The following is a 12,395-nucleotide window of genomic DNA, read 5'->3' as shown; positions in this document are numbered from 1 at the left end:
TCTACTTTCCAAAATGGTGTCACTTGTGGGGGGTTTCTACTGTTTAGGTACATTAGGGGCTCTGCAAACGCAATGTGACACCTGCAGACCATTCCATCTAAGTCTGCATTCAAATGGCACTCCTTCCCTTCCGAACCCTCCCATGCGCCCAAACAGTGGTTCCCCCCACATATGGTGTATCATCGCACTCAGGACAAATTGGGCAACAAATTTTGGGGTCCACTTTCTCCTGTTACCCTTGGGAAAATACAAAACTGGGGGCTAAAAAAATTTTTGTGGGAAAATTTTTTTGTTTTATTTTTACGGCTCTGCATTATAAACTTCTGTGAAGCACTTGGTGGGTCAAAGTGCTCACCACACCTCTAGATAAGTTCCTTAGGGGGTCTACTTTCCAAAATGGTGTCACTTGTGGGGGGTTTCAATGTTTAGGCACATCAGTGGCTCTCCAAACGCAACATGGCGTCCCATCTCAATTCCTGTCAATTTTCCATTGAAAAGTCAAACGGCGCTCCTTCCCTTCCGAGCTCTCCCATCCGCCCAAACAGTGGTTTACCCCCACATATGGGGTATCAGCGTACTCAGGACAAATTGTACAACAACTTTTGGGGTCCAATTTCTTCTTACCCTTGGGAAAATAAAAAATTGGGGGCGGAAAGTTAATTTTTGTGAAAAAATATGATTTTTTTACGGTTCTACATTATAAACTTCTGTGAAGCACTTGGTGGGTCAAAGTGCTCACCATAACTCTAGATAAGTTCCTTAGGGGGTCTACTTTCCAAAATGGTGTCACTTGTGGGGGGTTTCAATGTTTAGGCACATCAGGGGCTCTCCAAACGAAACATGGCGTCCCATCTCAATTCCAGTCAATTTTGCATTGAAAAGTCAAATGGCGCTCCTTCGCTTCCGAGCTCTGCCATGCGCCCAAACAGTGGTTTACCCCCACATATGGGGTATTGTCGTACTCAGGACAAATTGTACAACAATGTTTGGGGTCCATTTTCTCCTGTTACCCTTGGTAAAATAAAACAAATTGGAGCTGAATTAAATTTTTTGTGAAAAAAAGTTAAATGTTCATTTTTATTTAAACATTCAAAAAACTCCTGTGAAGCACCAGAAGGGTTAATAAACTTCTTGAATATGGTTTTGAGCACCTTGAGGGGTTTAGTTTTTAGTTTTCACACTTGGGTATTTTCTATCATATAGACCCCTCAAAATGACTTCAAATGAGATGTGGTCCCTAAAAAAAAATGGTGTTGTAGAAATGAGAAATTGCTGGTCAACTTTTAACCCTTATAACTCCCTAACAAAAAAAAATTTTGGTTCCAAAATTGTGCTGATGTAAAGTAGACATGTGGGAAATGTTACTTATTAAGTATTTTGTGTGACATATCTCTGTGATTTAATTGCATAAAAATTCAAAGTTGGAAAATTGCGAAATTTTCATAATTTTCGCCAAATTTCCGTTTTTTTCACAAATAAACGCAGGTACTATCAAATAATTTTTACCATTGTCATGAAGTACAATATGTCACGAGAAAACAATGTCAGATTCACTGGGATCCGTTGAAGCGTTCCAGAGTTATAACCTCACAAAGGGACAGTGGTCAGAATTGTAAAAATTGGCCCGGTCATTAACGTGCAAACCACCCTTGGGGGTAAAGGGGTTAATGTTAAGTATTGGGGGAAAAAACGCATGCTTTTTTTGCGCTAAAACGCAGCGGCAAAAAACGCAAATGTGAAACAAGCCTAACCCGCTATCTCTCGGATAACTCTCTTCTTGACCCCTTACAATCTGGTTTCCGCTCTTTACACTCCACTGAAACTGCCCTCACTAAAGTCTCTAATGATCTAATAACAGCTAAATCCAAAGGTCATTGCTCTCTGCTGATTCTCCTGTATCTCTCTGCCGTATTTGATACTGTGGATCACCAGCTCCTTCTCAATATGCTCCGCTCCACAGGCCTCAAGGACACAGCCCTCTCCTGGCTCTCCTCCTACCCCTCTGACCGCTCCTTCACTGTATCTTTTGCCGGCTCCTCTTCCTCTCCTTGTCCCCTTACTATCGGGGTTCCGCAGGGCTCAGTCCTAGGCCCCCTCCTCTTCTCTCAGTCCTAGGCCCCCTCCTCTTCTCTCTATACACTGCCCCTATTGGACAAACAATCAGCAGATTTGGGTTCCAGTACCATCTCTATGCTGAGGACACCCAATTATACACTTCTTCCCCTGACATCACCCCCACTCTAATTCAAAATACCAAGGATTGTCTGTCTGCTGTCTCTAACATCATGTCCTCCCTCTATCTGAAATTAAATCTTTCCAAAACTGAACTACTTGTGTTTCTCCCTTCTACTAACTTCGCTCCACCCAACATCGAAATTACCCTGGAGGGTTCAACCATAACTCCCAAGCAGCATGCCCGCTGTCTTGGGGTTATATTCGACACCGAACTTTCCTTTACTCCCTATATCCGATCACTCACTCGCTCCTGTCACCTGCATCTTAAAAACATCTCCAGAATCCGACCTTTTCTCACCGTTGAAACTGCTAAGAATCTTACTGTCGCTCTTATTCATTCTCGTCTGGACTACTGCAACTCTCTTCTGATCGGTCTCCCTCTTACCAAACTTTCTCCTCTCCAATCCATCTTGAATGCGGCAGCCAGGGTCATATTTCTGTCCAGCCGCTTCATCGATGCCTCCATCTTCTGCCAGTCATTACACTGGCTACGCATTCGCTACAGGGTCCAGTATAAACTCATCTCTCACCCACAAAGCTCTCCACAGTTCTGCACCGCCTTATATCTCCTCTCTCATCTCCGTCTATCGCCCTACACGTGCCCTTCGTTCTACAAATGACCTAAGACTAACATCCCCCGTAATCCGAACCTCGCACCTCCGTCTCCAAGACTTCTCTCGTGCTGCGCCAGCTCTCTGGAATGCACTTCCCCAGATGATCAGACTGATACCTAGCACCGACCTATTCAAGCGTGCTTTAAAAACCCATCTCTTCAAACAAGCCTACCACATCAACTACTCAGTAAACTAACTGTGTCCTGTTCCCTCCTTCCAAATATTATCTGCATGTGAATCTGCACCCTACTATTCATCTGTCTCCACACCCTCCATGCACATGATAACTGCACTTGATACTTGACTATTGCACTTAAACACACGGGCTGATGACCGGATCATGCAGCTTTATATCAAAATCCCTATTTATTATAATTGCCATACCTGAAATAACGAGCACTTTTCACCTATTGTGTCCCCCATTTCCTTGTAGATTGTAAGCTTCCGAGCAGGAACCTCACTCCTTATGTCACTGTTTAAATTGTCTTAACTTGTACTGAATTTATTGTCTGTATATGTCCCCGCTTAATTGTAAAGTGCTGCGGAATATGTTGGCACTATATAAATAAAAATTATTATTATGGGCCACGTTGGTCATGAGATATCCCTAAAAACACAGATCATGTCTCTGAATAACAAATGTCTGATTGAGGACTAAGTTGTCAGTTTAGTCCTAGCTTTTAAGGAGGAGTAACATAGGCCTGGTACTTCAGACTCGTTTCATGGGGCTTATTGGGCGCTGTGTCCACAGAATATGCACTGAAATCTGCATAAGTATTTTGTGTTTGTTGTTTCTGCAGCCCCCATTCACACGCTGCATAAAAAGACTTAATAGGGTCAATCTCTAAATCTGACGATAACCCCTGGTGCTGGGATTAGGTGATTAGTTACTGGTCATGGAGGGTCAAACTGCTGCAACCCCCCCCCTTCCCCCCCCCCTCGTTCCCAAAAGAGAATGGATCCCAGTATTCGGTCTGAAAAGGATCGGAGGTGCCAATGCTCAGCCTGTGCTCCATTCATGGTGTAAGAAGTCATAGCTGAGCAGTAACCCCCCCCCCCAGATTCAGTGTAGGCTACCCTTGTGGTCTACGCTGGAACTAGGGGGAAGATATGATCACTGAGGCCTGTGATTGGCTAATTTTCTTAGACCTGTTATTTGCCTTTATGATCTGGAACCGGTTGCTGGGATTTTCAGATTTCTAATGTTTTTTTGCAGAGTAACTACCATGCCTCGTAAGAAAGAAGGGGCGGCACCCGCTGCCAGGAAGGCCCCCGCTAAATATAAGCTGGCCGAGGAGTTTCCACAAGGAGAAGTGCTCACCGATTCTGCAAAAAAGCAGTGGAAATTGGGATTGCCCATCGGCCAGGGTGGATTTGGACGTCTTTACCTTGGTAAGATCTTTGCTGTTATTCTGGCCCGGTCACTAGAGTGCTTTAGTATGATGGAGGCAGAGGAGTACAGAGTCATAGGCGGCTTGTTCTCCCCCTTTTAGCGCCTCCATCTTTTTTTGCTTTGGTGCACAGTCTATATAGAGATCAGTATTGGCCTCATCAGATCTGTACACCCTCAAATTCCAGATAGTGACCCTGATTGTCACATAAGATTCTTTGGTAGGACAACACTGCATCTCCCACAGGTTAGCAGGACGGGTGCATGATGGTGGCTGTGTCCCTGCATGTATGTGTGGACCTAACACTATCGACACCATCTTTCTGATGTGCAAGCGAGTGACACCAGACAAACCCTTTAAAGTTCAGATCTGCTCCTATAAGTTGGCCAGACTTGCCGGTTTCAGCAGAAGTGGCCAACTACTTAGTGTGTACAGTGCTGTCTCTATTCTCTCCGGACAGCAGGGAAGAAGGATCAGATATGTTGGATTTCAACATGCCCTATCCTGTGTCACAAACTCATGCTGTCTCCACACATCCCCTCCAGTGGAGTAAAGATTAATCATTTTAAAATCCAAGTTGTTTTCTTTGGGGGGCCGATCAGCCTGCCCCCATAAACCATGTATCATCACTATTGCTTACAGCCACATTTTGTTCTAATATTAGCCATAAATCTCACCATAGTGGGACACCAAGTTCTAACATATTTTCTTTTTGCACAACAGCGAATGAAAACTCTTCCAAAACGGTAGGACCTGATGCTCCTTACGTCATTAAAGTGGTAAGTTGGCCGCCATTATTTGCTGCGTAATTCTGTTTGAACTAAAAAGTAGTCGCCCAGTGATCTGACAACCCTGCAGAAATGTGGTAGGATCTGGGAGACCTGACAACCTTGCAGAAATGTGGTAGGATCTGGGAGAGCTGACAACCCTGCAGAAATGTGGTAGGATCTGGGAGAGCTGACAACCTTGCAGAAATGTGGTAGGATCTGTGTGAGCTGACAACCTTGCAGAAATGTGGTAGGATCTGGGAGAGCTGACAACCCTGCAGAAATGTGGTAGGATCTGGGAGAGCTGACAACCCTGCAGAAATGTGGTAGGATCTGGGAGAGCTGACAACCCTGCAGAAATGTGGTAGGATCTGGGAGAGCTGACAACCCTGCAGAAATGTGGTAGGATCTGGGAGAACTGACAACCTTGCAGAAATGTGGTAGGATCTGGGAGAGCTGACAACCCTGCAGAAATGTGGTAGGATCTGGGAGAGCTGACAACCCTACAGAAATGTGGTAGGATCTGGGTGAGCTGACAACCTTGCAGAAATGTGGTAGGATCTGGGAGAGCTGACAACCCTACAGAAATGTGGTAGGATCTGGGAGAACTGACAACCCTGCAGAAATGTGGTAGGATCTGGGAGAACTGACAACCCTGCAGAAATGTGGTAGGATCTGGGAGAGCTGACAACCCTACAGAAATGTGGTAGGATCTGGGTGAGCTGACAACCCTACAGAAATGTGGTAGGATCTGGGAGAGCTGACAACCCTACAGAAATGTGGTAGGATCTGGGAGAACTGACAACCCTGCAGAAATGTGGTAGGATCTGGGAGAGCTGACAACCCTACAGAAATGTGGTAGGATCTGGGTGAGCTGACAACCCTACAGAAATGTGGTAGGATCTGGGAGAACTGACAACCCTGCAGAAATGTGGTAGGATCTGGGTGAGCTGACAACCTTGCAGAAATGTGGTAGGATCTGGGAGAGCTGACAACCCTGCAGAAATGTGGTAGGATCTGGGAGAGCTGACAACCCTACAGAAATGTGGTAGGATCTGGGTGAGCTGACAACCTTGCAGAAATGTGGTAGGATCTGGGTGAGCTGACAAGCCGGCAGAAATGTGGTAGGATCTGGGTGAGCTGACAACCCTGCAGAAATGTGGTAGGATCTGGGAGAGCTGACAACCCTGCAGAAATGTGGTAGGATCTGGGAGAGCTGACAACCCTGCAGAAATGTGGTAGGATCTGGGTGAGCTGACAACCCTGCAGAAATGTGGTAGGATCTGGGAGAGCTGACAACCCTGCAGAAATGTGGTAGGATCTGTGTGAGCTGACAACCTTGCAGAAATGTGGTAGGATCTGGGTGAGCTGACAACCCTGCAGAAATGTGGTAGGATCTGTGTGAGCTGACAAGCCTGCAGAAATGTGGTAGGATCTGGGTGAGCTGACAACCCTGCAGAAATGTGGTAGGATCTGGGAGAGCTGACAACCCTACAGAAATGTGGTAGGATCTGGGTGAGCTGACAACCTTGCAGAAATGTGGTAGGATCTGGGAGAGCTGACAACCCTGCAGAAATGTGGTAGGATCTGGGTGAGCTGACAACCTTGCAGAAATGTGGTAGGATCTGGGTGAGCTGACAAGCCTGCAGAAATGTGGTAGGATCTGGGTGAGTTGACAACCCTGCAGAAATGTGGTAGGATCTGGGTGAGCTGTTGTGCGCTCAGTCTTGTGACAATACTCATTGGATGAGTGGTATCTGACATCAGGTATTGATATAATCCGACTACCCTTCCCATCAGGTCTGCCTTTTCATGTAGGGGGGTATCGTGAACAATCTCACATGATGGGGGTCACCATTTAACATCATATTCATTATATAGAATATATATAGGACACCTGTCATGTATGATCTCCTTTCATCTAAGGACATGTTACCCGGGAGGTTCTGCTCAAGATCAGGTAACACAACCTCGATCATCAACTACTTGTAGTAAAGCATTCGGTGCGATTCTGGGGAAAGATGACAATTCCAGGATACTGGCGAGGAAATTGCATTCATCAAAAAGCCGCAGTAAATAATATATTTGTATTTTTAACCTTAGGAACCAAGCGACAATGGACCTCTCTTCTCTGAACTCAAATTTTACATGCGAGCTGCCAAACCTGACATGAGTAAGTAGGTAACCCCTTTTTATCACGTTCATGTTTAACTCCTCGCTATAAAGTAAAGTTCTTTTCTTATTTTTTCTAGTTCAGAAATGGACGAGCAGTCATAAATTAAAATACCTTGGCGTACCCAAATATTGGGGCTCTGGGCTCCATGGCAAAAATGGAAAAAGGTAAATCAAGAGTGACCACACGAAAGAATCAAGAAAGTATCAGCTTTTTCTTAAGTCTTGTCCAGACATCCCGTCCTTAATATCAGATTGGCAGGGCTCCGATACATAGTAACCCCTGAAGTTTATGGACTGCAGCGTTTCTCTCTGGGTGTAAGCAAAATGTTCTCATTTTTAGGCTGTTTAGGCTCAACTGATGGTCAATATCGTGTATAACAAGACTGCAAACGACTTTGTTTGGACCAAAACAAATCACTGCAAAGTGTTTCCCGCTGTGTCGCCTTTCTGTGTAGCCTCGTATCCTCTGCTTGCTGTCAGGGGTAATCCATCTCCGGCAGCAGAGACAGATCACAGGCGTTGCGGCCGGCCCTTAGCTGCACAAGGGTATAACGACCCTCACCTACTGTATCCTCACCCATTCCTTGTAGATTGTGAGCCCTCGCGGGCAGGGTCCTCATTCCTCCTGTACCAGTTATGACTTGTATTGTTTAAGATTATTGTACTTGTTTTTATTATGTATACCCCTCCTCACATGTAAAGCGCCGTGGAATAAATGGCGCTATAACAATAAATAATAATAATAATAACGAGGGCAAGTTTTTAATAAATGTGAAATTCCCTTTTAGCTACAGGTTTATGGTAATGGATCGTTTTGGGAAGGATTTGCAGAAAATATTCGAGGAGAGTTCCAGGCGATTCTCCCACCAAACTGTGCTGCAGTTAGGACTGAGACTGGTCAGTACCACGGCCTTGCGTTACATTTCATTCCTTTCTACAATGCGGTTTATTCATTCGTATTATGATCCCATGTTATGGTGCGTTTTCTTTTTCAGATTGATGTTCTGGAGTATATACATGAGCATGAATACGTCCATGGAGACATTAAAGCCTCCAACCTTCTCCTGCATCATAAACATCCAGATCAGGTATGTTATGCACAATGTTTTTTACGTTCTATGTCACAGACGCAGTGTCTGACTTAACTGTGGGTCTCCTGACCGGAACGGCCTCATAGTCCCTGACACTGCGACCGTAGTGCAGACCGTGAAATATGGCCCTGTGAATGCACCCTTACTGAGTTTGTGTGGGGAGGAGGAGAGCAGTAACGGGGAATTCACTCCATTTTTGTCAATGCAATTTCCAAAAACAAAAAGATATCACACGTATATACACTTTTGGTCTCTGCCAATCCATTAGAACAACCCTAATGGCCCCCATAGACATTAGGTGGCTTCTTGACAAGCAATGCTTCAGCCATCACCTATTTCAGATGTCTCAGGAGCCCTCACCCCACTACTGATAGACATCACTGCTGACAGCTTATCTCCAAGTTGGTGGTCTGAAATCAGATCTGCCTGAGCAACATCTACCCTGACAATCAGTTGTCCATCCTGCACCTCATATACAATTAGGACACAGACGGATCAAGATGGAAACGCCGTGCATGGACTGGCCTGTGGCTCTCCTGACCTGAGGGTAGCTGCATCATGTATTTGTATGCAACTGTCATACTCCGGTCTGGAGAGCCGCCGGCCAGTTGGATGTTTATGGCATAAATCTCGGCCCCATTTAATTGTCCGTCTGACTGTGCCCTTAGGGTGTCTGCTGAATCCATCAATATCTGCGTGTGCTGCCAACACTAACAAATATGAGTGGAGGTTTAAGGCTGGAGCTACATGGTGGCTTTGGCTGCGACACTGGTCGAGTGGCCATAGATCACGGTGACTGAGCCGTAGTGCAATGTGACAAGCAAGCTGGGACCAATTGGATATCTTGTGACTGTCTCTTGTATGGTTCCTGTGTGTCACAATGTGACTGCATTCCCCCGAAGTACTCTGCAATGTAGAGCCATCTCTGACCGCATGACCTTTGTCACAAACAGTAGGGCATGCGGATCTCGTCCAGAAGGATGCCGAACTTGGGAGCCCTTCTGTTACCCAGAGCGAAGAATTGCTTGGTTGCATGACCATATCTTACATGGAGGTTGTAGACTCGTTTTCTTCTGCAGAGTTTGCATTGAATATCTGGTGTTAACCCCCAGCTACTTTATTTCCAGAGTATCCAAATGTACAGAAGCGTCTGTCGGCTGCTGGCCAGGACGCTTCCCATTATTCATACGATCTCTCCCGTTATTACAGCACCATTCCTTCTTACCTCTTCAGGTGTTCCTGGTGGATTATGGCCTCGCCTACAGATACAGTCCAGAGGGAGTGCACAAGGAGTATATAGAAGATCCCCGGAGATGTCACAATGGTACCATCGAGTTCACAAGCATCGATGCTCACAAAGGCGTTAGTAAGTAGATTTATGGGAATGGATTTCTCCTTCCCAGTTTTGGTGGGAGAATATGCGGCAATGTACAGCGTAACAGTGAATATAGTCCCATATGATGGTCCCGTTGGGTGTCGGGACCAATGTACATGGACTTTTTAGGTATAGATGGCGATAATCCAACATGTAGAGACCGGCTGCATTCTTGCAGTGTGAGCATTTAGAGACGGCCTAGGGTGGACACTTCTCGTGCCCAACTCTTTGTCACGCTTCATTTGCTGTAATATGTTGCAATAAAACACAGACCCACATGTTGTGATGAGCTTAATCCAACTCTCAGTATAAACTGAATGAAAAAAATGGTAAAACGCACGATGGAGCATTACATTGATTGCTAAAACGTTGGGCCTTTCCTCCGCACTCATAGTGAAAATTGTCCGTGTATTACGCAGAGGAGATGGCCGTCAACTTTTAGAGTAAATAATACTAGAGCAGCATGGCGCAGATCCACACCTGGAGAAACTTTCATACGACTTTTTGGCTGCCGAAAATGATCCAAATCTCTTAAGTTATCTGACTTCAGCTATCTTGGTACAATTCACCTTCTGGATATCTGTCAAGTCAGCAGTCTTCCCCATGATTGTGGAGCTACTGACACAGACTAAGGGACCTTTTTAAACACTTAGGAAGCCTTTGCAGGTGTTTTTTGTTAATTATTCTAATTAACTGAGATAATGACTTTAGGGTTTTCATTGGCTGTAAGCCATAATCATCAACATTAACAGAAATAAACACTTGAAATAGATCACTCTGTTTGTAATGACTATATATAATATATGAGCTTCATTCTTTTGTATTGAAGAATTGAAATACATTTTTTGATGATATTCTAATTCTGTGAGAAGCGTATGTATGTATGTATGTATGTATGTATGTATGTATGTATGTATATTTGGTATTTTTTTTGATAGGTAAAAGTCCAATCTATCAAAATATAAAATTAACCACTTAATGCCCTGTGATGTAGATTTTTATCTGGGGTCGCTGAGGGATGCATGGAGTGGGCTCAAGATCTTGATCGCCTGTAAGGGTAGCAACCTGAGCTTGCTCCAGTCGCTGCCGATTCCTGCGGCTTACGAGGAAACCGGACAGGCCACGCTTCTGGTGTCCGCTGCGGTTCCTCACAATCGTGGCACTGAGGCGCTTGGCTCGGCTGCTCACTTGCTCTGCTGCGGAGGGTGGGGGGCTGTTATTGCAGAAGTAATTTATATTTCTGTCCAAACAACTTGTTAGGCCTCCTACATACAGTATGTAAATCTCCCTGGCACAGCACTCGTGTGTCACATCCTTTGGAGTCTTGGAAATCGCATTTCTCCAGACTGATGGAGAAAATTAGTTTTATTTTTCTGGGCTTTATCTGGCTGGTGAAAAACATCCAACCCAAACAATTCACGTGAGGAGCGAAGGTTTCACCAGCGAGATGGCTGCCCAACTGTCATTCCTGTATATGTAGATCTGGACGTAAGCTGATTGCTTTTAGAGTCCCAAAATCCCCTGCTATTGGGCACCAAAGAAAGTGCCTTAAAATGTGGGTGAATGGCTTCTTATGAAGGTAAGTAACAAGATCCCTGCGTCTCCGTCAGTAGTCCATTGTCTGCAGACCAGAGTCTGCGATCCACCTCCTACCCCCGACACCTCTTCTACTAATCTTAGTGGAGTAATTAAAGGGGTTGTACAGTAGAAGATCATGGATGCTTTCGTCCAAAAAAAAGAAGCAACTCCTGTCCTCAGGTTGTGTCCGGTTTTTGCAGCTCAGCCCCGTTCACTTCATTTAGAGTTACAGAAGTCAGACTCTCAATCATTACTTTTCAGGAGTGGAATACACCCCTTTAAGTTTTCAAAGTAGAACTTAACCACTTTGAGACTGACTGACTGATCTTTCATTTAAGTGCCTGCAATCGCTATGAGATTGACAGCGGCATTTAACTGGTTAAACAGCCGGGATTGTTGCTGGTGCCGATCACTCCTGTTGATGTAATACATGGCTGCCTGCGTCTGCGGTTTATGGAGCGGGCTCAGCTCCTGGGCTGACTCTAGCCCCTCCCCCCACACCTTGACTGTGATCTACATGACCGGCAGGTTGCATGAAGGGGTTAAAGGGCACCTGTCGCCACGACGGATTGGTCTGTTGCACTAATACCTAATTTTACCATTCTGGGGCATCTTTTTCACAATTTTAAGTTGTGCAGTTCCTCTGTTATTCCTCCTGGAATTGTGTGAATCAATTAATTTCCAGGAGGAATAACATGGGGATGGCACAACACTGAGCAGTCATCCATTATAGTGTATAATGTCAGGAGAGGTGTCGCGTCCTCTACAGGCCCCATGCTAATGTCGCCAGGACTATTCGACGTGTACGGGGGCTGCCTCGCCTCCACATACCGAATTGAGCAGAGGGTCCATGTGTTGTGGGGTCGCGAGAGCATCTTGGTTCGGCTCTCAGCTGTCTCGCGTACGGGCCCCTTTATTTTCCTGTGCTGTGAATGTTTCCTGCTTGCTGTCACTGAATGGCACCACACAGCATTTCACAGACTTTGCTCTTTGTCTTCAGATCCTTCCAGAAGAGGAGACTTGGAAATTCTCGGCTATTGCATGATCCAGTGGCTGTGCGGGAAACTTCCATGGGAAGACAAACTGACGGACCCCAACTACGTCGCAAGCTCAAAAATGAGGTACCTGCTCTTGCCGAGGTCCTAAAACGTAACCCTTTAAAGGGCTCG

General features: G+C 45.4%; 1 protein-coding gene across 1 annotated transcript in view; it reads left to right on the top strand.

Moving 5' to 3' along the window:
• Positions 1-12,395, top strand: part of VRK1 (VRK serine/threonine kinase 1) — a 33,995-nt gene that overhangs the window by 16,897 nt on the left and 4,703 nt on the right. Inside the window, exons 2-9 of the mRNA XM_069735489.1 lie at positions 4,066-4,241; positions 4,964-5,019; positions 7,111-7,180; positions 7,260-7,347; positions 7,971-8,079; positions 8,178-8,270; positions 9,507-9,639; positions 12,227-12,347. Of these exons, the coding sequence (XP_069591590.1) occupies positions 4,076-4,241; positions 4,964-5,019; positions 7,111-7,180; positions 7,260-7,347; positions 7,971-8,079; positions 8,178-8,270; positions 9,507-9,639; positions 12,227-12,347 (836 nt within the window). The 5' untranslated portion in view covers positions 4,066-4,075. The remainder of the gene's footprint in view (positions 1-4,065; positions 4,242-4,963; positions 5,020-7,110; positions 7,181-7,259; positions 7,348-7,970; positions 8,080-8,177; positions 8,271-9,506; positions 9,640-12,226; positions 12,348-12,395) is intronic.

The sequence above is a fragment of the Ranitomeya imitator genome, chromosome 1 (genome assembly GCF_032444005.1).
Source record: "Ranitomeya imitator isolate aRanImi1 chromosome 1, aRanImi1.pri, whole genome shotgun sequence".
In the NCBI taxonomy this organism is placed as follows: domain Eukaryota; kingdom Metazoa; phylum Chordata; class Amphibia; order Anura; family Dendrobatidae; genus Ranitomeya; species Ranitomeya imitator.
Note: the sequence above shows the minus strand (reverse complement) of the source record. Positions and strands in the feature narration are given on the sequence as shown.